The 27,199-nt window shown below is 37.6% G+C and overlaps 2 protein-coding genes across 10 annotated transcripts in view; one reads left to right on the top strand and one right to left on the bottom strand.

Moving 5' to 3' along the window:
- Positions 1–99: 99 nt before the first annotated feature.
- Positions 100–14,683, bottom strand: LOC127451855 (glutaryl-CoA dehydrogenase, mitochondrial-like). Of its 8 annotated transcripts, none has more exons than XM_051716848.1 (6): positions 11,615–14,683; positions 8,440–8,552; positions 7,875–7,907; positions 7,629–7,736; positions 7,102–7,164; positions 100–1,510 (listed from the first exon to the last, which is right to left on the bottom strand). In XM_051716848.1, the coding sequence occupies exons 1-6, from the start codon at positions 11,632–11,634 to the stop codon at positions 1,371–1,373; spliced, it is 477 nt and encodes a 158-aa protein (XP_051572808.1). In that variant the 5' UTR covers positions 11,635–14,683; the 3' UTR covers positions 100–1,370. The 8 variants fall into 8 exon arrangements, 3 of the variants coding, with proteins under 3 accessions (XP_051572808.1, XP_051572809.1, XP_051572807.1); XM_051716849.1 differs by lacking the exon at positions 11,615–14,683 and adding an exon at positions 9,899–11,598; XR_007899152.1 differs by lacking the exon at positions 11,615–14,683 and adding an exon at positions 5,209–5,409 and having other exon boundaries at positions 1,367–1,510; positions 8,440–9,144.
- A 7,734-nt stretch (positions 14,684–22,417) lies between these two features.
- LOC127451570 (choline transporter-like protein 2) overlaps positions 22,418–27,199 on the top strand; it is a 45,832-nt gene continuing 41,050 nt past the window's right edge. The window contains exon 1 of one of the 2 annotated variants that reach the window (XM_051716327.1): positions 22,418–22,565. In XM_051716327.1, coding sequence (XP_051572287.1) covers positions 22,544–22,565 — 22 coding nt within the window. In that variant the 5' untranslated portion in view covers positions 22,418–22,543. The remainder of the gene's footprint in view (positions 22,566–27,199) is intronic. The other variant, XM_051716328.1, reaches the window with a different exon arrangement.

Below are 27,199 nucleotides of genomic sequence, written 5' to 3'. Positions count from 1 at the left end.
TTATGTTATTAACCCTTAAATGCATGGTCATTTTCCCAAACACTCTTACATATTCTGGTCTTTAGAGATCCGGCACTTATATCTATCAAAAATGGATGTACAAAATACCCAGATAGCTTAAAACTTTTAAAATATTTTCAAGGCAATTAGAAAACAATAAAATAAAATATATTTTGATGTTTTATTTTTCATAAATTAAAGAGATAATGAAACAAATCAAAAACAGGATTCCTTTTCACACTGAAATTTCATGAGATGCAACTGGCTGTCAAACACATATTGAGCTACACATAACACATAATCTACACATGTGTAATGTATGTGTAGCTCATGTGTATTTTCTCATGTACTTGTTCAGTTTAAATAGATGCACAACTTATATAATTTCAACAGTACTCCCAAATGACAATTGTCATATACTTTTCATGTGTTGTACTTGCTATAGTTTACTTCCATGTTGATTCTTCATCAGATAGAAATGTCCAATGTAAATCAAGTAAATTACTGACACATCAGTGCCACCTTGAGTAATAAATAACATGTATGTGTATACGCATATAAAATACTGATAATTCACCATTTTTGATAGTTCAGTGTTGCACAGAAAGTCAACGTGATATAGTATTTATTTGTATGAATATAGTACTCATTTATCTTGTAATACACAAAGAAATAGATATCCTGTGATAGTAAACTTAAATAGGTATGAAATAATTATAAAAAATATAATTTATGGAAGTGCAAAACACAAAACCGACACTCTTGCATACCGTGGGTCTCTAGAGACCCTACATACTTTTGGTACTTAATTATAAATGTATTTTTCTTTGCCATTTTTATTTTTTATTTTATGTTACTCTACTTATAAGACATAGATTGAGGAATACTAAAGAGGTGTGGGCACAACTCCAAAAAATGGATGAGGTACAGGGGGTGGAATGAGGTCCCGGGTCTCTAAAGAGTTAAAGATTACTCGGTTCAATTTGATGGAATTTTGTTATGAAACTGAAATGCGTAAACCTTAAAATTATTTTTCTTGGGTGTGACAATACCTGAGTGAATAGTTTTAATATTTTTCTATACACAGTAATGCAAAAACAAACAAACATGCACTTTTTTAACTTGTTCTGCACTTTTCTTTACAAACCTACTTATAAAAAAAACCTTGCGATCTAGTTACAACAGAGAAAAATAGCTCTTTGACAGGGACTATATAATAACATTAAAAAATGACAAAGAACTTAAATAAAATACTTTTAGGTTTTTCCACCTATGAACACCAGATTTAGATATTTTCATTATTAAAGACTTCAAAGAAGTTGTAGTGGTAAATGATGCAACCCCTAAATAGCTTCCAGGAACTATATGGCCTATTGGTAAAAAGCAGCTGCATTCAGTGTACGTGATCTGTCCCGCAGGGGACTGAAGAGACTGTCTAATTTTTCCACCATGAAGGACTGCAGTCCAGTGATGGCTCGGCCCAGGATAAGAGTGTGGATATCATGGGTACCTACAACAGAAGAGAATATTCAGTGTTAAATATTTGCAATGTGGGGTAAAAAACACTTTTACTAACTAAACACGTAACTGGATGCAGTTTAATAAGATGCATTTCAAACTGTTCTGAGACCAGTCCAGAAAGACAGCACACTGGTGGCTAAGTCATTCACTAAATAGGGAGCAAGGGAGCATCCTATAGCTCTCTATGAAGCTTCTAAAATCCGGTCAAAAGTTCAGTTTCAGACTGCAGATAATGTTTGGACCACTCAACATGTTTGGCAGACATGTGACAATGATAATCAGTACATAGATTCAGAATTTATAAAGTATAATTTTATTTTAACATGGTTGGCAGTGATTGGATGATGCTGGCCATTACTTTAGATCAGAATGAATTATGCTAATTTCTGATGTAATGCACGTTACGTCTCAAAAACATGAATAAACAACACTCCTGGAAACAAACAATTTGATGGAAAAAAATCTGACTTTTTATAGCTTGGTACTATTTAAAATTTCACAACTTAGTCTCACTGTCCACATGTCCACAAATTTTTAGGAAAATTATTTTGTCTATATATATATATATATATATATATATATACACACACACACAGTATATATATATATAAATTATTAGAGGTAAAAAGTAAATTTCTCAGTTGTTTCCAAGTCTTCATTGAATTATTGTTCGATATGATGCATTAATACAGATTTGATGATGCCGGGTTTTGACTCAGAAGCAGATCTGTAAATAAAATTATACTTAACTGTTAATTACCTGCTTGTTATGATTTCTATGCCAATAAATCCACCACACCAGGGAAACATGGCTTATTTTCACTTTGGTGAGGCGAGTGGCATATTTTGGGCTTGTTTTTCCAGACCAAGTCGCTTGTTTGTCTTGCGAGATCTGGCAACACCGCAATTGGTATTTCATTCATCCCTTAGCGCAGAGCACTGTCACATTAAAAATAACTTTATTAACCGTTCTTTTTAGTTCCAGCCGGTAACCTTTTGGAAAGAAGGCTGCGGAACTTCTGAACCGGAATGAAAAAATACTGTTTTTGCTCAGAACGAACCGAAATGAAAGACATTTCGTTTTTAGTCCCCGATCAGTACATTTACATGCACTTTAAAAGTTTAATTTCAGTCGGAACTAAAGCAATAATTTATCTTTTAAAGTGTAAGGTAAATGCTTTAGTCCAATTTTTGCAAAGTCGGACTAATAGATCTATACTATATTGCCAAAAGTATTCGCTCATCTGCCTTTAGACGCATATGAACTTAAGTGACATCCCATTCTTAATCCATAGGGTTTAATATGACGTCGGCCCACCCTTTGCAGCTATAACAGCTTCAACTCTTCTGGGAAGGCTTTCCACAAGGTTTAGGAGTGTGTTTATGGGAATTTTTGACCATTCTTCCAGAAATGCATTTGTGAGGTCAGACACTGATGTTGGACGAGAAGGCCTGGCTCGCAGTCTTCGCTCCAATTCATCCCAAAGGTGCTCTATCGGGTTGAGGACAGGACTCTGTGCAGGCCAGTCAAGTTCTTCCACACCAAACTCACTCATCCATGTCTTTATGGACCTTGCTTTGTGCACTGGTGCGCAGTCATGTTGGAACAGGAAGGGGCCATCCCCAAACTGTTCCCACAAAGTTGGGAGCATGGAATTGTCCAAAATCTCTTGGTATGCTGAAGCATTCAGAGTTCCTTTCACTGGAACTAAGGGGCCAAGCCCAGCTCCTGAAAAACAACCCCACACCATAATCCCCCCTCCACCAAACTTCACAGTTGGCACAATGCAGTCAGACAAGTACCGTTCTCCTGGCAACCGCCAAACCCAGACTCGTCCATCAGATTGCCAGATGGAGAAGCGTGAAACGTCACTCCAGAGAACGCGTCTCCACTGCTCTAGAGTCCAGTGGCGGCGTACTTTACACCACTGCATCCGACGCTTTGCATTGCACTTGGTGATGTATGGCTTGGATGCAGCTGCTCGGCCATGGAAACCCATTCCATGAAGCTCTCTACGCACCATTCTTGAGCTAATCTGAAGGCCACATGAACTTTGGAGGTCTGTAGCGATTGACTCTGCAGAAAGTTGGCGACCTCTGCGCACTATGCGCCTCAGCATCCGCTGACCCCGCTCTGTCATTTTACGTGGCCTACCACTTCGTGGCTGAGTTGCTGTCATTCCCAATCGCTTCCACTTTGTTATAATACCACTGATAGTTGACTGTGGAATATTTAGTAGCGAGGAAATTTCACAACTGGACTTGTTGCACAGGTGGCATCCTATCACAGTACCACGCTGGAATTCACTGAGCTCCTGAGAGCGGCCCATTCTTTCACAAATGTTTGTAGAAGCAGTCTGCATGCCTAGGTGCTTCATTTTATACACCTGTGGCCATGGAAGTGATTGGAACACCTGAATTCAATTATTTGGATGGGTGAGCGAATACTTTTGGCAATATAGTGTATATAATGCAGTTGTAGCTCAGCTTCATCCAGCATATATACAAGTTATTTGGACCACAATAGAGCACAACATGGTCTAGGGCTGTCAACTAGATTCAAATTTGCACTGAAATATTACCAAAATTCAAATTATATTCAAGTAACAATAAAATGATAAAGTCAAAAGATTTAGCCAGTTCATATTCTCAAATATTAAGTAAAAAAGTAACACTTCAGTACATTGTTTTATGTTAACCATTGTTGCGCAGTAGCCTCTACCGGTGGCCATAATACTACCGCCAGTGTAAATTATTTTTTTTATTTACAGTTTTTTGTTCTAGTCATAGTTTTAGTCTTTTGATGAAAATGTCCTTTAAAATGAGTCAATATTTAGTCATATCACATTCATTCATTTTAGTCAGTTGTACTCTTTAGTCTGTTTTTGAAGTTGCCAATTACAAGTTTAGAAACAATATTTTAAGTTTAGATTTATTTAAAAAAAAAAAAAATGTAAATGGGAAGCAACATATTCAGTAAGTCATTGAGAGTGTAGGAGAGACCGACTCGATTACGTCATTCACAGTGCATCATGGGAGTGGGCGATCACTACAGAACTCTTTTGGCACGCTTTGTTGACCAAGATTCTCTGATTGGTGGATCGTTTCCCTTTAGGATCACGGGTAGAGTAGTTCTTCATCAGGAATTATTCTATGAAACATGATTTTTTACACAGCTTCAGCAGACGCATATATCACTGATTAACAACCTTTAAAGGTTTAAAGTTATCATTAAAAATCATTTCGGCTATGGAGAAAATGAATGTGATTTTTACTTCCGGAACCAGACTGTTGCACTTGAAAAGACAGAGGTTATGTGCTAAATGTAATCCCGTCCCTTTTTGAACTGATGTCCTTCCTTCAAATATTCAATTCGATATTGTGTCACATATAACTGGACAGACAGATGACAGATCAATTATAACTGTGCATGTAAACCTATATTACTACAGAATCATTTCATACAGTGATGCTTCTGTAGTTAAAATGGTAGAGCAAAGCACTTGGTCATGGGTTCAGTTCCCAGGGAATGCACATATTAATATAATGATTACCTTGAATGGACTGCAAGTCACTTTAGATAATAGCATGAAATAAATAACAGTCTTTAAGCTGATTATGTATTATAGTGCCAGTGATACTTGACTACAGAATGATAAATCATAACTGCACTTCTCTCGGTCTCACCCCCAGGCCTGAACCTTTGGGCAGCAGGTTTTCTTCTGGTACTTCCACCTCGTCCATGATGATCATGCCAGTGGCAGATGTCCACAGGGAGAACGTGCCCTCAATCTTGGGAGTGGAGAGATCCTTCATGCCATGTTCCAAGATGAAACCACGTACCTTCCCATCATCACGCAAATATCGGCCACTGGTGAGTTTGTAATCCTGCGAGGCACGAGTGAACATGATAAAACAGATGCTTGTCGACTTCGCTTATCCACATTTTATAATAATATCTCATTTTTATCTAATGGTTGTATTTGTTGTATTAATGCCTAAACAATATTTCTGTTCTCATCAACTGAATGCAGTCCTTAAAGAAAGGCTCATGGCACCACCATGTGGAAACAAGTTATAAATGATCTAGAATGTTGTTTGACCTTACTGTAATTCTGACATGTTATTGACATTAGCCAGATGGCCAGATAACATCAAAATAAATCTATTGATCGATAGGCTTCATAATAAGAATAATGCATCACTAAGTCTTGGAGCCAGTGAGGGTGAAGGCGCAACTGGATGGGTTGTATTTGACTCTGGTGTCCATGCTGCTCTAATCACTGCCGTGGTTTGGTTCCGTCAGTCCAAAACAACCTAGAATCTCTCCGCTTGCTGCATGGCACATAGACAATATGTTGTATGTGTGTATATCTGAAAGCTTATTAAGTTCTATTCCTAATGAACTAGTATTACTAAACAATAACCCCCAAATATGCCATTAAATTATGCTTTCATGAAAGTGCATATGAGTGACAGACAACTAATATATATATATATATATATATATATGTTATAACTGTTATAACTAAACGTCGATGCTTATACTTTAAATAATAGGACCTCATAAACACTGCCTTTCTCTTTAACCTCAAGCGACCCCATGTACACATGCATAGACATTGTATTTTGGCTTCGCTATATGCAACCCATACTTTAAATTCATTTAAACCGACTGATCTCAGAACAGAAGACTCTTGGCTGTCAGTAAAGGGTTAAACTTTCAACGTCAAGGTCATGTGACAAAAAAACATGGCACAGACCACATCGGAGTTTGTCTTTGGGAGAAACGCCAACAAAACTACATCTGGTAAGAATCCTAATTACAGTAAGTTTTCACTTTGAAACCTGTTTGAGTCAAAAGATTAGAGTCTCTAGTTTCATCCGATATGCCATTTTTTTAAAATTTGAGCAATTTATTGCGAAACACCACCCTGCTGAACACAATGTACACTAATGTGTACTTCAGCGCGTTTTTCCTTAGAAAATATTCACTGTGTATTATCACACTGAGAATCAATTGGTTCATCCAAAAGCTGAAAAATCTTGCTTTCTGAGGCTTTATATTGAATTAGGTGCCTTTTAAACTACTCTGAGACCAGTGCAGACAGACAGCACACTGGTGGTTAAGTCATTCACTAAATAGGGAGCAAGGGAGCATTCTAAAGCTCTCTAAGAAACTTCTAAAATCTGATCAAAAGTTCAGTTTCAGGCTGCAGATGATGTTTGGATCACTCAACATGTTTGGCAGACACGGGACAATGATAATCAGTACATAGATTCAGAATTTATATAAGTATAATTTTATTTTAACATGGTTGGCAGTGATTGGATGATGCTGGCCATTACTTTGAATCAGAATTATTTATGCTAATATCTGATGTAATGTCTGTAACGTCTCAAAAACATGAATAACCCACACTCCTGGAAACATAAACAATCTGATCAAAAAAAAAGAAAAAAAAAAAGACTTTCTATAGCTTGATATTATTTATTTATTTATTTTAATTTTTTATTTTATTTATATAATGCCACAACCGTTTCACTTAAACCCTCAGTAAAACGTAAAATTTTAGATACCTTTAATGGTTGGGCCTAAAACCCCAAGTTCCCCCATCTCAGACACAATCTCCCGATGAAACACTAGAGGAAAACAAAGAACATGTTTTTAAAAATGCAGAATAGTGTTAAAACAACAGAAGCTGACGTACTGATAAATAATATCACAGAGCAATTTAAAAATCCTGTAGCTAAGCTTTTTATGATATATAATACCTTAATATAATATAATTTATTTAGAGCTGTTAATCATTTAAAATTTTAATCAAATTAATTACATGACCTACCAATTAATTAATCAGATTAATCAAAATTAATAGCATATATCAATATTTGCTAAAGAAAAGCCCAAAAAATCCTAATTTAATATAAATAATACATAATAATTAATTATATAAAACAATTATTACTAATTAAATGAACTATTAATACTTATATTATAAATATAATAGTTATTTTATTTAATATATATGATTTAATAGAAATATAATACCATTACATTATTTGTATTATATTACATATATTAGAACACAACAACACAAACACACCTTCATTTCTGTTGGCCATTATGATGCATGACGTGAGTTTCTCCTGACGGTAGGTGCGAAAAGAGTCTCTGATCATGATCTCCTCCTCCGTCAGGAGACCCTCAGGATCTAAAGCATCTCACCAGTTAAACTGCACTTTATCAGATGTTCATATGAAGGGTTAGAAACACTATATAATAAACATGCAGGTTTGTAATCAGCAGATTTAAGTTTATTGCAACAAATATTACAAAAAAGTAAACATACGTGTTTTCACTTGCTTCTTTTCACCGGCCTTTTCTGCATTGGATGAGGAAAAGACAACAATAATATTATAAACATATATGCATTCTTATAATGTTATGCAACTATGCAAATTTTATGCATGTGTGCGTTTTAAATATGTGCAAATGTGAATAGTGCAGGTAAGAGAGTCCACTTGTGAAACTGCTTCTATTTTGCATTGTTTTAATTTAACATCATTTTAATATGAATTATATTATGTGCATAATAATGAGTGAAAGTTGAATTCAAAGAATTACAATTTTTGCCACACGTCTTCGTTTTGAATTTTTCTAAATCCTAAAAATTTATTTCCAGGTTTAAATTACATTTTGAGGCCCAGAGTATCAGTGGATTCACGTGGATTTTCAGAGTGGATTTCACTGTATATATTGATTGATTTAATATATAATAAAATTAAGTAAATGGCAAAGAAGGTAACATTTGTTAAAAGTACATGACTCTAATTCAATAGTTCTGCTGTAAACTGACTCAATAATTGACATCTTTAAGTGTGCAATATGTCATATCATATCAGACTCTTACTGACCCTGTAAAGCAGCGGCTGCAGTTCCTTGCGCTCTTGATGCTTTGAAGAGGAAACATCTCTGACTGTTTACAAGCAGACGACTCACACTTCTTATTGCCATGACCAGTGTGCCTCTGTAAAATAATAATACATGTTCATACAGCAACCATACATTACAATGCATGCATCAGAACAGAAAGAAATTGATATAGAGCATAGTCATGCATTATTATTATTGTTTTTGTTTTTTTGGGGGGATTTTCTCCCCAATTTGGCCTGCCCAATTCCCAATGTGCTCTAGGTCCTCGTGGTGGCGTAGTGACCCACCTCAATCTGGGTGGCGGAGGATGAATCTAAGTCTGACACAGTCACTCTGACACATCTGAGACAGTCAACCTGCGCATCTTATTACATGGCTTGTTGAGTGCATTACTGCAGAGACCTAGTGCGTGTGGAGGCTTCACGCTATTCTACGCGGCATCCACGCGCAACTCACCACACGCCCCACCGAGAGCGAGAACCACATTATAGCAACCACGAGGAGGTTTACCCAACCTGACCCTACCCACCCTTGCAACCGGGCCAATTTGGTTGCTTAGGAGACCTGGCTGGAGTCACTCAGCACGCCCTGGATTCGAACTTGCGACTCCAGGGGTGGTAGTCAGCGTCTTTACTTGCTGAGCTACCCAGGCCCCCATTATTATTATTGTTAATAACAAACCATAATTTTATCAGGTTAGTCACAGCCATTTGTGATTACTTGATGATAATTTAAAAGCCTAGTTTTATTAAAATTGTTGGGGTGTATTTCCACTTCTATGTCTATTACCAATCCCTGTAAGTAAATACTGTCCTCTGTAAGTAAACATACTGTACATAGTAAATTAAATTAAATACTCTGAATAAGGTTATGGAGGATTCGGCTGTCTGTGTTCTGGAGGAAGAAAAGTATGTTGGAATGTGTTATGAGTTTGCCTGTTGGGGTGTTGGTGGTGAGAGAGTAGTTGGAGACCTGATCAACCTCTGATAACTCTTGACCAGGGGCATAGATTTCAGGGGGGATGGGGGGGAGGTAACCCCCGTAATAATCAAAACAAGCAAGTACAACCCCCAATATTTATACCATGATCAATGGAAACATGTAAATGCTTCACGCTGTAACCCCCCCAATGTTCAAGACAAATCTACACCCTTGCTCTTGACACACCCGCTTCTGCCCTAATTAAGCTGAGCAGGCAGGGCATAAAAGCCTATGTTTTGAGCTTAGCAAGCTGAGTAGATGTTGAGGTTGTAGCAGCTAACCAGGCTGTCCACAAATGTAGATAAATTATTTAAAGTCCCGTGAAGTGCCTTGAGAAGCACAGCTTACTTTACACTGATGATGTATTTCCTACTGAAACATGAAGTTGGGGCAGGACTTGCTGAACGGTTCGTGCCATTTTCTAAAGTAGCCAATAAGTGCAGTCATACAGACACTCACACACATTCCTTTGTCCACTGTGCTGCTGTTAGAGAGTGAAACTGTACAGAAACTGAGCGATCTCAACCTAGTTCAGCTGCTTTTCCACTGACTTGAGCACCAAACAGTGATCAAACTGACCCTATTACAAACAAAAACAGCACATCGTTGACGAGGCAGGAGCTGTTGTGTGAGTCATGAAGATGAATCAGAAGCAAGTGAATAAAACATTACAACATATCAATGTCTTGAATCACACTACACTAAATAGAACGAGCAAAGAACACACTCGTGATGTACATCCCAAGAAACCTCTGAAAAACGGCTGCATTAAATATAAACTCCAGACACTTTCATCATGTCTAACTCCTGTGAACGCCGTCCAATCAGAAGTGATAGTCCCTTCAAAGACAATTACCCTCCACTCTGAGGGCTTCAGGGGGCTGAAAGTTGATACCGGTCAGTCACTCACAACTCACTTCTACAGTGATTATTAGTGGAAATTCTGTTTGGAAAGACCCAGCAACATGGACTGTGCTCTCTCTGAAGTGCCCTGCTAAGAAATCATCAGCACAGGTGAAAACACAGCCATGTGCGGTGAGCAGATTAATGGGGCGGGTGCCTTCTCATTCAACAATGCATTTCATTGGACAAAGTTCCTCTAGTACAGTTTGACGTCATGATTTGACTGTGTCTTTCTAGCCGAAAGAGCGAGACTGCAGAATTTAAATGCTTATATCTTCTGAAAATGAATTTTGCCAACTTTTAGAAGTACACTGGCATATAGATGACCCTAAAGCTAATAGATATGGACTTAAAGCAGCAAAACTTTCATTTTGATTTCACAGGGTCTTTAACTCTAAATGTGAGGGAACATATACCACCTTTTCCAAAACTCAAAAAATTCAGTTTCACACTATTTTAAATACTGTTTTCATTTTTAATCTTACAGTTTCTTCCATGAAAATAACATGTAAAAGATATGACCATTTATTTCAAGGTCTGTGGCCTTCTCACAGTATGCCGTGATGCTAGATAAAGATGGTGAAGTAATGCCAGAGCTTTTATTCCAAGTCACTTGACCTGAGTAATTACAGATCTCTTTTGAATATTTTTGTAAGATATTTGGCCCACTTACAGTCCATCCCCCCAGCCTCTCAAATATCTGTTGCCCCCATGGGAAAAAAATACATTTAAAGGTTAAGATCACTAGGTGGTCACTTATTACTTTGTAATGTTTGTTGTTTGTTTTAATTATATTTAGTTCTTTATTCTGCAGCACATTCTGAAGCACCATCTTTTGGAGCAACTCCTCTGTGAGAGAGCACTTTTGAGAACTCCACTTGACCTGGATTACATGGAGTTTGTGTGTCACCAGCAGCTGTATCTCTTGACTGGCTCTCACTGAACCTGCCCTTCAAAAAACTGAAGCCCTTGTGCCCTTATATTACACATAAAGCAATAAAACACTATTATCCTGATCAGTGATAATTATGACATTCCAGTGTGATCCAGAAGTGCAATATTAAATTCAATGACATGCCACTCAATACAATAGAGCAGCGTGGCTTCTGTTCCGGGCCCCCCCTCTAGAACCGCCCCTGGAGCCAAGACACTACAGTACATGAAACAAGGTGTTTTAGGATCAAAGGACAGGATCAAGCAGATGACCAAACAAAACGAATAATGTTAAATTAAAATATTGAATAACCAGCAGCCTATGTTCTCTGCACGTACCTCCCCTGTTGATGAGCCATCTTGCTGAATCGATTGTCTCGATTTGCCACTTATTACTGGAGTCTATCCGTCCTTCAGATGAGACGTTAAACCGAGGTCCTGACTCTCTGTGGTCATTAAAAATACCAGGACACTTCTCGAAAAGTGTAGGAGTGTGGTCCTGGCCAAATTCCCCCCATTGGCCCTTCTCAATCATGGCCTCCTAATAATCCCCATCCATTAATTGGCTCTATAACTCTACACTCTCCTCACCACCAATAGCTGGTGTGTGGGGAGTGTACTGGCGCACTATGGCTGCCGTCGCATCATCCATGTGGATGCTGCACACTGGTGGTTGTCCAGGAGAGTCCCCTGTTCACTGTGTAAAGCGCTTTGAGTGTAGTGTCAGAAAAGCACTATATAAATGCAACATTCATTCATTCATGAAATGAGCCCTGTTAAATGAAAAAAATAAAATAGCAACAAATATAAGTAACAATGACTCGCATGTAGAGGGTCCCTTGATGAAGTCATGTCTCACGAAGAACAGGTGAGTTTGCTGTGGTTCTTCATAATAAAATGCAGCCAATCACAACTGATTTCCGGGAAAAGGGAATAACCAATGAATTTGAGGTTACAGACAAAACAGCAAGAGCCTGTCCCACGACTGACAAAATTAAAAGGTTTTCGCACGAGCAAAGTTTGAAGAATAGGCTCGTTTGAGAGCAAGTTCTGCGCAGAACCGATCACTGGTGATCAGCAGCAGGTGCATGCCGGTTAGAAATCTGTCTGACTTGCTGTGATGTCATGGTGACGTATGCCAAAAAAGTCTCGACGCTCATAAGAGCATTGGGGGAGGTTATGTGAAGGCCTGGTGCGCTGGCTACGAGGCACACAGCGGTCTGCCCATCTCGCACCGCCAGTCCATGTAACACAGTTCAGCTAGTTGTGGCATTTTGTATAGGGACCCCTAGTGTCACTACATTGACACAACGTCGAGTGAGTGACCGATAGGGAACGTCCTGGTTACTTTCGTAACCTCCGTTCCCTGATGAACGAGATCTTGAAACTTGGGACCTTGTCTCGGCTCCTCAGCACAAAACCTGAATGAGTGGTTGCATACCAGTTTCTTTTATACCCGTATGTCCGGGGAGTGGCATACAAATTCCACTCGCCAATTCCCATTGGCCTTTTTTCAAAAAGCAGAGGTGTTTGGGGCTCCCAAGAGTGACCCCTAGTGTCACTACATCGACACATCATCTTGTTCCCTCCATCAGGGAACGGAGGTTATGAAAGTAACCAGGACGCCAGACCCTCAGTCACCCCTCAGATTACATACATGTTACTTGCACCTTATAGTAAAAGAAAAATAGAAAATTGATTAATATAATAACAATAAATGAGGATGATAAAAGGTAAGGTAAAATCCACCCCTTCAGCACTTATTTCACTCCTCCCCTGACTGCAGCCATTTACTCTCGTCTACTACCAAGGCGAGGCATTTGGCATATAAAACGAGCCTAATTTTGCTTGTGTGCCAGAGCTTGTATTGCATGCATATGGAAAGCCAAAGGGTTCACAATTCGTCATTTACCAAATGCATTTCATCCAAAAAACGCAGCTTTTTTCAGCGTTCTTGACGAAAATATGCCACAAAATACGTAAATTACGCCGCTTTCAACACAAAAACACCGTAAATATCTGAATGTAAAATGTGGATTTTTGAGCTGTTTGACCTTCCATAAGACACCATTATTTAAGGCATTGTAGACTGACAAAGACGGCATAAAAAGCGGCGTTTTCTATAATATTTAAATTATCCCTGCCTTTTTCCTAAACAGCCAAACACCATCAATGACGAAGGCGGTAAGACCCTAATAGTCGATTATCAGGAGTTGATCTGTTAAAGCCTCAAGGGCTTTGTCTCTTAACGCTGCTGCCACTAATGTTTGGACTTTAACATGAGTTCATCTTTGGGCATATTATGCAGTTTTGTGGCCTTTTCATCCATTATTATATTTTAAACAATATATTTACCTGGCTGTTTGTCAAGTCCATAAAAAGCAAGGCGCAGTCATTCAGAAAAGACTGCTTCTGCCCCCCCCCGATGTTTTGACCGTTAAGTAAAGGATTTTGAAAGACGCAGAGACAATGAACAATGCCTGACCACGATTTAATTGTGTTCAGTTGTTTGTTTTTATTATTCTTGTAAATATGTTGACTTCAAAATATTGCTTTATTTATTAGAAAGAGAACCAGTGTAAGGCGTAACTCCACTAACGAGGAGGCTAAAGGCTACAGCCTCTAGCATCAGTCGCTAGTGCGCCTCTTGAGGCAAGGCGAGAGAATTTTACACACACTGCACAGCACGTACCAGCTGGACACCATTACACTCACCCCCTAAACCTCACTCCCATCTGGGTCACGGCACCACTGTAACCGGTGCTACTTGACCCGCTCCAAGTAAGGATTAATTCTCTCCACCATAGCCATCAGTTCTCTGCATGAGTTTCTCATATCCGAAACATCAGATGCGGATATTTGTGAGGGTAAAAAAATATACTTGGCAAAAATGTTTGAAAGTGAACATTTACTTTAAAGTGTGACTGTGGAGTCAATTTTGTATATACTACTGAATTTCACAAATATGTTATGCTTTTACAAAGTGTTTCTTTTGGGTTTAAGGTTATTAAAAAAGTATTTTCCATTTGGATGCGTGTCTTACTTGTTGTCTTGCCTGCAAAGAATGCAGCTCTTTATATACATTTATTTATTAACGCTGTCATTTGCGGCATTTAATGCAATCCTAAACCTAGTCATTTGAGGCGTTTAATGCAGTCCTAAACGCTGTCATCTGCGGCATTTAACGCAGTCCTAAACGCCGTCATTTGCGGCATTTAATGCAATCCTAAACGCTGTCATTTGCGTTGTTTAATGCAGTTCTAAACGCCGTCATTTGCGGCATTTAATGCAATCCTAAACCTAGTCATTTGCGTCGTTTAATGCAGTCCTAAACGCCGTCAATTACGCCGCTTTTGTTTAGTTTGGTCAATGAGATATAAAGTCACAATTGCGAGAAATAAACTCTACTTTATTTCACTGTGATAAAGTTGATTTTATATTTGTCATATAATCAACTTTATAAATATATTAAACAATTAAATCATTTGAAGCATTAAATGGCATAAATGACAGCATTTAGGATTGCATTAAATGCCGTAAATTACAGCATTTAGGATTGCATTAAATGCTGTGAATGACAGCATTTAGAGTGACAACTTGCGCCGAAAATGATAATAATAATAATAATAATTTTTATTCAACATATATTTACCATCATGTAGCCAGGAGTTTCAGTCTAGAAACTTAGTTAATATTAAAATAGCAGACTCTGATAACTGATCCCTGAAACACCAAACAACACACCTAGCTAGAAACTAATTATCAGGACTTTCACAATAAAAAAAAATGAGCTCTCCCCAATCTGGAATGCCAAATTCCCAATGCGCACTAAGTCCTCATGGTGGCGTAGTGGCTCGCCTCAATCCGGGTGGCGGAGGACGAATCTCAGTTGCCTCCGCGTCTGAGACCGTCAATCTGCGCATCTTATCACGTGACTTGTTGAGCGTGTTACCGCGGAGACATAGCATGTGTGGAGGCTTCACGCTATTCTCCGCGGCATTCATGCACAACTCACCACGTGCCCCACCGAAATAGAGAACCACATCATAGTGACCATGAGGAGGTTACCCCATGTGACTCTACCCTCCCTAGCAACCAGGTCAATTTGGTTGCTTAGGAGACCTGGCTGGAGTCACTCAGCACACCCTGGATTCGAACTCACGACTCCAGGTGTGGTAGTCAGCGTCTTTACTCACTAAGCTACCCAGGCCCCTCTTTTAAAGTTTTGACGTTTTTTACTTGTCAAGAGACCATATCGAAAAGAGCTCTGATTCTAAAACAAAACACGATTTGTTGAAGCTAGAACGTGCTAGGATTGTGTGAGAAATAGGCCTCAGATGGAACAATGTGACCTTGATGCTTGCTTATCTGCTTTGTATGTTTTCGGCACTGTCTTGATCACAAAATGTACTTGATAAGAATGTACTTCTGTAAGCGAGAGGAAACAACCCCATATATGGAGGATTGGGGGTGGTTCAAGGTAAAGGGTATAATTTATCTGCTTGTCTGTGAGATATCTATTAAATATTGTTATAAAATGATTCAAGTAAAACTCTTTGTATCTCTGCGATGGTCAGTATCCATCTGTGACACAACTGCGGTGTGTCACTAGTCGCAGAACGATAATTCACAAAAACCGTGGTCAGATCTCACAAGAGGTGAGGATCTTTGTTGTTGAAAACTGTTAAAAGAGCCAGTCCTGTGGATGAAGTGCGGCGGATTCCACTAACAGTCAGTAGGAGTTTCACTGCTGCATTCACTCTTCGTGATAGGAATGAACTTTGATAAAATCAAAGAACTGTTCATACCAAAAACCAAAACAAGAGACATTTCTGTTGTTTGAACAAAATGGGACAAAGGACATCCGTACGTTGGATGTTTAGAAATAACAAATGTTTCGGAACCTAACCGTTTGTCAGTAACCTGGCCGGATGGTCAGAAGTAAAAATGCAATTAGATCCATTTCCACAAGACGGGTCGTTCAAAAAGATAGATTTAGACAATGCCAGTTCAATGTGAACAAAGGATGGGGCGACTATAAATATTTATTAAATATTATAAATATATGAAAAATCATTTGAGGTGACCGAGAAAGAATTAATTGACTTAAGTTCCCGAATTGGCCAGCACGCACGATCTACCGGAAATAGAAATGGAAGAAGAAGCCAAATCCACGAAATTAAGATCACAAGAAAAAGGGAAAGATGGTAAGATAATGTTAAAATGAACACTAGATTTTAAATGGGCTAACACACAGATGTTCAGACATATGACAGAAATTCTAATCAAATTATCAGACCGTAAACAAGATCTTTTGCCAGATTTGTTCAAAATGTACGCTTTTGTAATCATACCAAACTCTCCATTTGTTTACTAGGCTGAGATCTATTGCATAAAATTGGTGCATAAATGGTTTTTGACAAATGCTTCTCTGCAACTCATGTTTCCTGCTGTGTATTCAGTCACTGTGCCTACCGGAGGTGTGGGGGAGAAAGTGAGCCGAACGCAACTGCTGGAGGCTGATGAAGCAATAATTAACCCCAGAGGAGGGATCCGGGGAAGATGGCGCCGGAGATGCACGTGTTGTAAGTTTCTTCATATAGGCTTTGGCCATTACTCCTTCAAAATACTTAGTTAAACTGATTATCTAGTTTGTTTAAGTGCTTAAGTTGTTAGAACGCTCGAACACTTTTTTTAAGTGTAACTTGACTTGAAAACTTTGAAAGAGGAAACAAAATTGAGTCAGTGATAGTGGACGATAACAACGCTGAAATGAGTGGCATAAATGAAAAACGCAAGAAAGGTCTTCAGAAACTTGTGGACCACTCATACCCTGCGGAAGCTAACAAGCCAAAAATTATGAGCGGTAAAGAGCATCTTACAAAAGAATTGGACTTTGGCGAGTCATTTACCGGGACACCGGTAAATAGTCCAGCGTCAAAGAACTCTAAAGCTGATCTCTCGTTACATGAGCTTCAAGAGAACATCATCACAGCCCTCAACAAGAGAGCAGACTCCCTTGAAGAAATGATCAAAACAAATTCAAACACCACTGAAGAGCTGAAATCATCCCTCCTTTTTGTCAACGCAGAAATTGTGGATTTACAAAAGTGTAACGGTGAACTTACAGCCAAAGTTGCTGAACAAGCAAGTGCTATAGCTCAGTTGGAAAATAGAATCGTAGAAGCAGAGCGCTACAAATGGAGGTGGTGTTTACGACTTTACGGTGTTCCAGAAACGGAAACCGAGAATGTTAAGATCAAAGTGACGGAGATCTGCAAAGGAGTGGTACCTGAGCTTGCGGAAAAAACGAGCGAGGCAGTGGATGTGGCTCACAGATTAGGCAAGCCGGTGTCGGGTCGAGTGAGGGCCATTATCATTCTGTTTGCGCTGCGCTGGGTGAGAGACATCATCTGGAAGAGTGCAAAAAACAGCGACTACCTCAAAGAATGCAAACTACGCTTCGGAGAAGACCTGAAAAGAAGAAAAAGCAAACCGTGTACTGCTCTGGCCTTATGTACAAAAAGCACGCAACGAAGGGAAAAAGGCCTACTTCGTTGGCTCTAAAGCATACGTTGCCGGCAAAGAAATCGTTCCTGAGAAAATGGACGTATTTTGATTCCTACTAGTGTTGGAGCAAAATCTAGGATGGTTATATTGAAGATAAGCACTTTTTTGTTTGATGTTTAGTTTACAATTAGTATATGGCTGTTTTTGCCTATATTTTCCAATTTAGAAGGAGAAAAGCAGAGCTTTTTTTTTCTTTTCATAGTACTTTTTCTATTTGTTCTTGTTTGTTTGACGTTTGATGGTCTTAAAATTATGTTCTATTAATGCCAGAGGATTGAGGAACTTGGTCAAAAGAAAAGCTTTTTTTCTTTTTTGCAAAGAATGCAAAAGTGATTTAATTTTCATTCAAGAGACTCATTCGTGCCCTGAGGATTTTAATTTTTGGAAGAACCAATGGGGAGGTGAGATATGGTTAGCTCATGGTTCAAATCACTCAGGTGGTGTCGCAGTTTTGTCACATAATTTCAAAGGAAAATGTGTGTTGAGCAAGAGGGACTCTAAAGGTCATTGGATAGTACTACTGATTGATATAAATGATTGTACGTTCATTATTGTTAATGTTTATGGGTACTGTTCAAAGGATGCAAACACTTTGTTATTAGGTGAAACTGAAAAATGTGTCAACTCTACCATGAGAAATAATCCAAATGTTAAATTAATCATTGGTGGTGACTTTAATTTGGTCATGAATGACTCCATGGACAGATACCCTCCCAAAGCAAACAGTGAATCCAGTGATCTTTTACGTTTAAGTTACGTAATCAGTCTTGACTTGATTGATATTTGGAGGGTAAAAAACCCCTCAACTAAGCAGTTTACTTGGAGCAACAAAGATTTCTCATTACAGTCACGTATTGACCTTTGGTTGATTTCTTCAGGCTTAGAATCTTTTATTTTAGATACATCTGTATTGCCTGCTGCTTTAACTGACCATAAGGTAATTAGCCTTAAAGTTGCATTATCTGGGGATGTCGATCGTAGAATTAGTGGAGGATATTGGAAGCTGAATAATTCACTACTGAAATATGATGACTTGAAATCTATTATAGAAAGACTTATCCATAATCATTGGATCTCTGCAATTAATAATAGCAAATTTGGTAAACAATGGGAACATTTGAAATTTGAAATAGGATGTGCTGTTAGGACCTATGGAAAACAATTAGCTATTAAAAAAGGGCAGACTTAATTGAAATTTCAGGGGAAATTAATAATTTAATAGAGAGAGGAAATTTCACTATTGAGGATCAGATCTCTCTGAATAAACTCCAACATAAACTTAACATAATATATGAAGAAAAAGCCAAGGGGGCCTTTATTAGGTCAAGAAAGCAGTGGTTAGAGATGGGAGAAAAAAAACAGTAAATATTTCTTTAATCTCAAAAAAAGAAGAGGGGAGTTAAATGCGATTAGGAAAATGAAAATTGATGGTGTTGTATGTGAGGATACTAAACTTATCTCATCTCATATAGCAGATTTGTTTGGTAAATTATATGAATGTGACTCTAATGTTATTGACCCTTTGCCTATTCTAAATTCTATTACTTCAAAAAGAACTTTTAGCAGTGATTTCAATCTTATATGTTCTGAAAAAATTTCATTGGAAGAAATTAAACAGGGCATTAATAAGTTAAAAAACAATAAATCTCCTGGGAGTGATGGACTGACTCAATTTTTATTGGCAGTATATGAAGAATCATTTGTCAATGGATGCCTTCCACCATCAATGAGAGAGGGTGTTATTACTCTAGTACAAAAATCCCCAAAAGATACTCTTTTGATCGATAACTGGCGCCCAATCACATTATTAAATAACGACTATAAAATTTTGGCATCTGTCCTGGCAAAACGACTTAAATATGGCCTTGATGATTTGATTGATGAGTGCCAATCAGGGTTTATGAAGAGTCATCACATATCCAACAATGTAAGGTTAGTTCTTGATTTGACTGATTATCGTGAGTTGGGTTTGGATCCTGCTCTTATTATGTTCTTAGACTTCCAAAAAGCCTTCGATACTGTTAGTCATAATTTCATCTTTAGTGTATTACGCTTCTTTGATTTTAATAATTATTTTATCAATGCAGTGAAAACTCTGTATAAGAGGAAACAGTTTTGTTAAACTTATATCTGGAACAACTCCTAACTTTCTTATTCAGAGGTATAAGACAGGGCTGCCCCATTTCCCCCTTTCTTTTCCTGCTGGTTACTCAGATTTTAAATGTAATAATCAATCAGAATAATGTGATTAAGGGTATTAGAATTCAAGATAAAGAAATACAAATTTCTCAATTTGCAGATGACACCACAATTTTCTTAAAATCCATCGGAAGTTCCTAAAACATTGGAGATTATTAAAGATTTTTCTCAGATTTCTGGCCTTTCTCTCAACATTTCAAAATGTGAAATATTATCTTTAAAAAATATAAATAAAACAACAATTTGTGGAATTCAGCTTAAAGATGTCATTAATTATTTGGGTGTAAAAGTATCCTTAAATTCAAATTCGGTTCTTACAGAAATGAATTTAATTCCCATTAAAGATGTGATTAAAAAGAAGTTTGATTCTTGGCTGGCAAGAGATTTGTCTCTCGCTGGTCGAGTTTTATTATCAAAGGCAGAGGGTCTAGCAAGAGTTTCTTACCTCTTTTCTGTAATGGACTGTCCCAAGTCATCATGTTCTTTATTAGATAAATTATTATATAATTTCATATGGAAAAATAAACCACACAAAATCAAAAAGGAGGTTCTAAGAAATAATATTAATGATGGAGGTCTTGGAATTGTTGACTTTACCCTATTCAACCATGTTTTAAAAGTAAATTGGTTAAAAAGATTCATTAAAAAGACAAACTCTATATGGAACATATTTCCTAATTTTGTTTTTAATAAAATTGGAGGTATTGAATTTTTATTACAGCTACCCATACATTTAATACAGCTGTATTAAACTACCCATTAAATTAGCAAAATTTCACCAACAGGCCTTACTGTCGTGGTTACTGGTTTACAAACATAATTTTTCACTTCACCGTTGTTTTATTTGAAATAATCAAAATATTATTTACAGAAATAAATCATTATTTTTTGAGAGATGGTATTTAAATGATATCTATATAGTTAAACAGTTGATAGATGACAATGGTCAGTTTTATTCCTTTTCCGAATTCTCCAGAAAATTTGATTTTGGGGTGTCATTAAAAGAGTATAATATTGTAGTCAACGCTATTCCTAGTGGAATATAAATTCTTTTGAAAGGAGAGCGAACCTATAATCCTACTTCTCTGAATAACACTTCTATTTCAATAGAAGGAATTCGTATTACTGATGACAAATTCAATAACCACTTTGTTCGCAATCATATCAACAGAAAATCTAATCCAGCATCTTCTTTTCAATGGATGACGCTATACAGTGTTAACTGGAATTTGGTCTGGTCTCTTCCCCACAAATATCTATTAAGAAACAAGATAAAAGAAGTCATGTTTAAAATATTACATAGATGCTACCCTTGTAATGGCACACTCCATAAGTTTATTCAAAATATTGAGAAAAAAATGTACTTTCTGTGACATAGAAGAGACGATTGTTCATCTTTTTAGTGAATGTCTTTGTGTTAAATCTTTTTGGAACAAGCTATGTACCCATCTCTCAGAAAAAACAACAACTGTCAAAATATGTATAAACACTTTTAATATTATTTTTCTTTATAACAATTCAAATTCTCATATCCAGTATATTGTTAATCTTTTTTATTATACTTGGTAAATTTTTTATACACAAATGCAAATTTTTGGGTAAGAATCAGTTATTGTCAATTTTTCTGGTAGACTATAACTCCTATGTTTTGTCTTTGATGGGCATAAAAAAACAAAAAATCTTTGAAAAGTAAAAAAATGCTTTCAATGTTTAACCTTGTATAGATGTTTTTTTTGTTTTGTTTTTTATATTTATGATGTGTCTTCCTTTTTTTTCTTTTTTTTTTTTTTACTGTTCTTGTTATTCTGTACTTGTTGACACAATCTCATGTAAGACGTTTTGCATGAATAATAATTAAAAAAAATAATTAAAAATTATTTTAAATGTCTCGTGCATGCCTATCGACTGAACACGTAATACGCGTGCGCATGACGTCATTGTTTTCACAAATTCGCGTTTTTGTATGTTTACACGGAGACGATAACGGCATAATTTTCAAAAACTTGAACTTTGAAACCCGTTTTCAAAAGTTTGCAGTTTTCAGGCCCCAAAACGTCGTGTAAACGAACAGCCAAAACTCATAAAAAGTTTTCCGTTTTTAGTTGAAAACTTTAAATTTCCCCTAAATTTCAATAACTATACTTATAGGCTATAAAACACATCTATACTTCGTAAGTGCACATAAAACTATGTTTTTCAAAAACTTTTCTTACCTGAAACAACGCGTGCACACTTCTGAGTACTTATGAACTGAAGAGTCACGTAGGGATTCTACTGGCCTTGAACGCACATGTCAGTCCCCACAGTGCCCTGTGATTGGTTTAAATAGCTGTCAATCAAAACGGGGCAGTTCCACTCACGCTAGTATTCGCTTTCATGAATCATATGGATTCAGTTTGCAGTTTCTCGTGGAACGACATGAACATAGCGGTGTAATTCAGCACAGTTTAAAGTGTAGTTTTTAGTTTAATGCATACACAATAACCTGAAACGGATGTGATGGACGAGGAACCTAAATACGGCAAGATTATTTCGGCTTTAGTGTTGTATGCTTGCTCGTGTTTTGTTGTGATAGTTTGAGTTGGTCTCTGAGCTGCATGTGAAGTACATGTCGTTTTATTGTGGTGAAATATACTGTGGTTTTGTGGGTTTTTAATGGTATTGTGTGTATGCATGAGTTGTAGCCAACGCCTAAATGTGTTATAAAATCTGTAGTTTTTTATTTTTATTTTTAAAGTTCCTAATTTCATGTGTTGTTTTCTTAATAATTTCTAAACAAACATAAATTGCTAAACCAAAATATTGTGACCTTTGACACATTTTAACAGCTGACCAGGGCACAAAAATGTGGTGCTTTTGTATTTCCATCATTTTTGCTTAATGTTGCATATGTCAAAATGGCCCAAAGGTTGATATGCTGCATTTCAGGGTTAAAATATGGAGAAAACATGTTTTTCTTGTTAGAATAAAGAAACAAAGCTGTGTAGATGGAAATAGGTTCCCTTTTTCTAAGGAGGTGGGTATGCCTGTAAGTCAAAATCCTGGAAAAATCATGTTACAAACATAGCAAATGTTTGCCACAAGGGTACAGATATATGAAATTACACAGCTGTTTGGTGTTGCCAATGAATTGACGCCTTGGCATATTGACTGTATAGCGTGGGCATCATTGAATGGGTGAATTGTGGTTGTTCTAATTGCCTGCATATGGTTGTTTTCCATCTGTTGGAAGTGTCTTTGGATTTGGATGATACCATGGAAAATGATGACAGTTGGATTTTAAAGCTGAGGGAGCTTGGATAGTTTTGCCTTGCACTTAGCTCTTTCAATAAAACAGGAATATAATTGTCAGTATATTCAAACAGGCAGGCCTAAGGAACACTAGTTCAGTTTCTATGCCATGTAATAATATTACCATTACTTGTAAGAGCTTGGGTTAGTTAGGCAGACATATTCTGTCAGATTTACAAGTCACAAGCTAGTCAATCTTGGTTAAATCCAGACCCCATGAAAGCAACATGTTAAGTCAGCATGTTGTTTACAAAAGTTTCAGTACCCTAGGATTGGCAAAATTACACCATCTCTCTGACAAACGGCATCTCCCATCAGACATATTTGCATCTGCTCAACTGCGTTTACCCAGAGATTATTTAGCAGAGATGGGCCACTTCTATTAAAACGAGTGGGAGTAATTGGAACGGCCAACGGTCAACGAATGGAAGTATGGGTCTTTGCGGAACAACATTGGGCAGTTCCCAATCTGTGGGCGCTTTCAAACCAGGATGGGCGTTTCTCAACTATCCAATGAAAGTAGGGAATCTCAATGTAGTAATCATTAGCCACGTTTCCACTATCGGGCCAATTGAGGGCATGCTAGTGCGTGCCAGTGCCTGTTGTGTTCCCTCTGTCACTTCCTGGGCTTCATTGTGCCTCTTCGGGGCTTTCTTGGGGCCAATGACCTTTGGCCCACCGATTACCCTTGGGCCAAACAAAGCCAATCTGGGGATTGAGGTGGGTTCAGCATCAAAGATGGAGTTTCGGCGAACTTGCAAGTTGTGTATCCAGTGCACAACGGTACAGGTTCTGGAAACAAATTAATGAAAAATGCGGGCACAGTACAAATCCGTTAAAATGCATAATGGACAAAGCGGTGCCCAAAGAAATGACTTTGTATGGTTTGGTGAACTTTCATAGATGGTGTGCTGTGACATCGTCCTGCTGTTAGTGGAGAGACCATTTGGGACACAAAGTCGATATTCTAGATAACTAGATAACAGGATACCTCAGCTAGAGCTTCCCTTTTGCTTGTGAAATGGGTAAGGTGTGTGACGTTGGCAACAGGGTGGCATGTTAAGGGCGGGTTTTAGGGCAGAGCTGCGGGGGCTATTGGCCAGATGGTGTGAACGCAGATCCATTTTGGTCTCACGGGTCGAGCTCCGAGGCTATTGGCCCCGGCTGGCCAATTGATAACCCTGGTTTGCACTGGCTCGATAGTAGAAAAGCAGCTATTGGGCATTTCCACACCAGGATGGGCATTCATCCAGTGAAAGTAGGGAATCTCAGTGTAGTAGGCAAATTGTGTAAAGCGGTTGAGAAATGCTTGTCCTGTTTTGAAAACGCCCACTGAATGGGAAACGCCCATTTTTGTTCTGTAGAGACACAAGTCTAAACTGATTCAGAAAGGAAGTCCCGCCTTACAGATAAAAGAGCCAGTCACCTTTTAGTTACATACCCCATGTTGAAACCAGGAAGTAATCACGTTCGCATAATCAGTGACTACCTCAATTCGGAGGATGCATTTTTTCCCCCTAACATCACTTTACAACTCGCTTTTGGCACCTACATGACACGTGCCATACGCCCAACAACAATTACCGCTTTGGCCACTGGGGGTAGTGTTTAACATTTCGGTCAACATAGACCGATCTTTGCTTATGAAATGTAAACTACTCTTTCCTATTTCAATATAAGATCAGCCTTATGAAATCCCTTCATGAGCACAGTTTTCTTTCCTGTGTTGATGTAGATTTTAAAGGGCTCATAGCTTTAAAAAACACACTAGTTTTTAGTTTAGTTACATGGTTCACAGCCATAATAGTTTTTACAAGATTATTTGTTTTAAAATCACTCTAACTTTTAATATATTTTAACTTGTTTTTCGCCATGAAAATAGCCTTGGAAGCTGGCATGGCGTAAAATCACTAACTAACTAACTAACTAACTATTTGTTTTTAACCCATTGGGCAATCAACATTTGCCACAATTGCACCACAAAAACTACCTTTTTTGTAATATGCAGCCATAATTTTGTAAGTAACTTGCTGTTTCCTCACATAAGTATAGCTGGTAATCATAAGGACGTAAAGTCAGGGGAGGCTTGCTCACATGCAATGTTGAAGTGGATGTAATTAAAGGGTAGAAGTTTGGATAGGAGTTTTTTATATATATAAAATGGTGCCTTTAGTTCTTAATTTTAAACACGTGTCTTTCTGAGCTGTACTTATGTGCTATTTCTGTTGAAGGCCAGAGTGCTACTGCAGCTGTTTTACATTAGGGAAGGGATAACTTTCATGTGCTGTGCAGCTTCTCTAATAGTTACAAGAAACTAAAGTGTTCGTCACTGGAAACATGTTTTATAATACATTTGAAATGTATTATAGGTAAACATAGCAAGATAAATCTGTTTTTAAGGGATGATGCGTGGCTTTTTTTTACTGTGCAGGTGTAAGCAGATCTCCTTTTTAGAAGTGTTATACAGTCTTCATGTCTTTGTGTGTTACAATTAATGTTCTTGTGTACAGGTGTTACCTTCAGTTAACTTGAAGTTAAATGAACTTTTAAGGTTGTTTTAGTAATGGTTAACTGAAGTCATTCAATAAAACTTTAGAGGAATCATGAATTTATCAGGGTGCAAAGTGTTTCGTTTCCTCTTTAGCCAGACAGCAAAAGACTGAAATACGAAATAATTGATATGGTATTTGGGCTCCTTTCTGATTTTCCCAGGGATGACATTTGAATCACGTCTTATTATTGTAAGGCTGTTTTTTTATTTCTAGGCTCCTGCATCCTCTGACTTGGCATAGGTTAAAAAGGGTCAAATAAAATGTACAGTAGGCTATAGTAAGTCCATTCTCTTATAGACTTAGAGTAGTTATCTCGTGGACACAGTAGGCTGAGGAAATGGTCTGCTGACAGAAGCATTCCTGCCATTAGTCATTATGAAAAAATTAATGTGCTATTGATTTGATTTTTTTCTAGTGCTCGTTTACATGAACATTGTTTTGAGAAAAAGCCACATCTAGGGCTGGGCGATAAAACGGTATCGGTATTTATCGACGGTACACCTTTATCGATAACGATATAAAAAACGTTCGATATAACGCTCGATAGTTTCACTTAAATGCATTAAAATGTATATAGACATGAAGTTTGGTTGCATGAATATCTCTCAAGCATGCGCCGTCCCTGGATCATAAACAGCCTATCATATGGCTTGATAAAGGAGCGTGCTACGAGTGACAAGCAAACAGCCAATAACAAGTTGCGTTGCTGTGGGGTTCGGTTGCGCCATCGCCATGTGACATCAGAACACATGAACACATGCGAAAAAAATGAGTATTTAATCTTCATATAAGATATAAGAAGATATTTGTTTAAATTGTATTTTGTTTTTGACTGTTAAAGCTAAAATGATTTTTTTTGTTTGCCTTAATAGAGTGGGTAAATTAAAAATACAGTGGTTAAATTCAAACCTTTTTTCTACTGGTCTTTGTTTAAAAAAGGTTATTAAAATGTATCAATAGTTATCAATACCAAATGATGTGAAACATTATACCGTGATACATTTGTTAACTGTATCGCCCAGCCCTAGCCACATCACTGAGACATTAAAGCTGTAGTGTGTAATTTCTGTTCCACTAGCCCCAATGAATGGAAATTAAACGTTTTCACACAGCTTTCTGAACATGCCCCCACGTCTGCTGTTGATGTAGGATGTAGCTGCAGGCCAAGCTCCAAAAATGGGCGGCGCATTTTTTGATTTTTTTGATTTTTTTTCCCCTTTTTCTCCCAATTTGGAATGCCCAATTCCCAATGTACTTTTAAGTCCTCGTGGTCACGTAGTGATTCGCCTCAATCCGGGTGGCGGAGGACGAA

This window comes from Myxocyprinus asiaticus, chromosome 14 (genome assembly GCF_019703515.2).
Source record: "Myxocyprinus asiaticus isolate MX2 ecotype Aquarium Trade chromosome 14, UBuf_Myxa_2, whole genome shotgun sequence".
In the NCBI taxonomy this organism is placed as follows: domain Eukaryota; kingdom Metazoa; phylum Chordata; class Actinopteri; order Cypriniformes; family Catostomidae; genus Myxocyprinus; species Myxocyprinus asiaticus.
Note: the sequence above shows the minus strand (reverse complement) of the source record. Positions and strands in the feature narration are given on the sequence as shown.

Excerpts from the sequence above, each read along its gene's own strand:
- LOC127451855 (XM_051716847.1), bottom strand. The coding sequence starts at position 8,602 with ATGCATTGTAATGTATGGTTGCTGTATGAACATGTATTATTATTTTAC. Across the intron at positions 7,908-8,439 it reads TGCAGCCGCTGCTTTACAGG|AAAAGGCCGGTGAAAAGAAG; the intron begins GTCAGTAAGAGT and ends CATCCAATGCAG. Across the intron at positions 7,165-7,628 it reads AATGGCCAACAGAAATGAAG|TGTTTCATCGGGAGATTGTG; the intron begins GTGTGTTTGTGT and ends GTTTTCCTCTAG.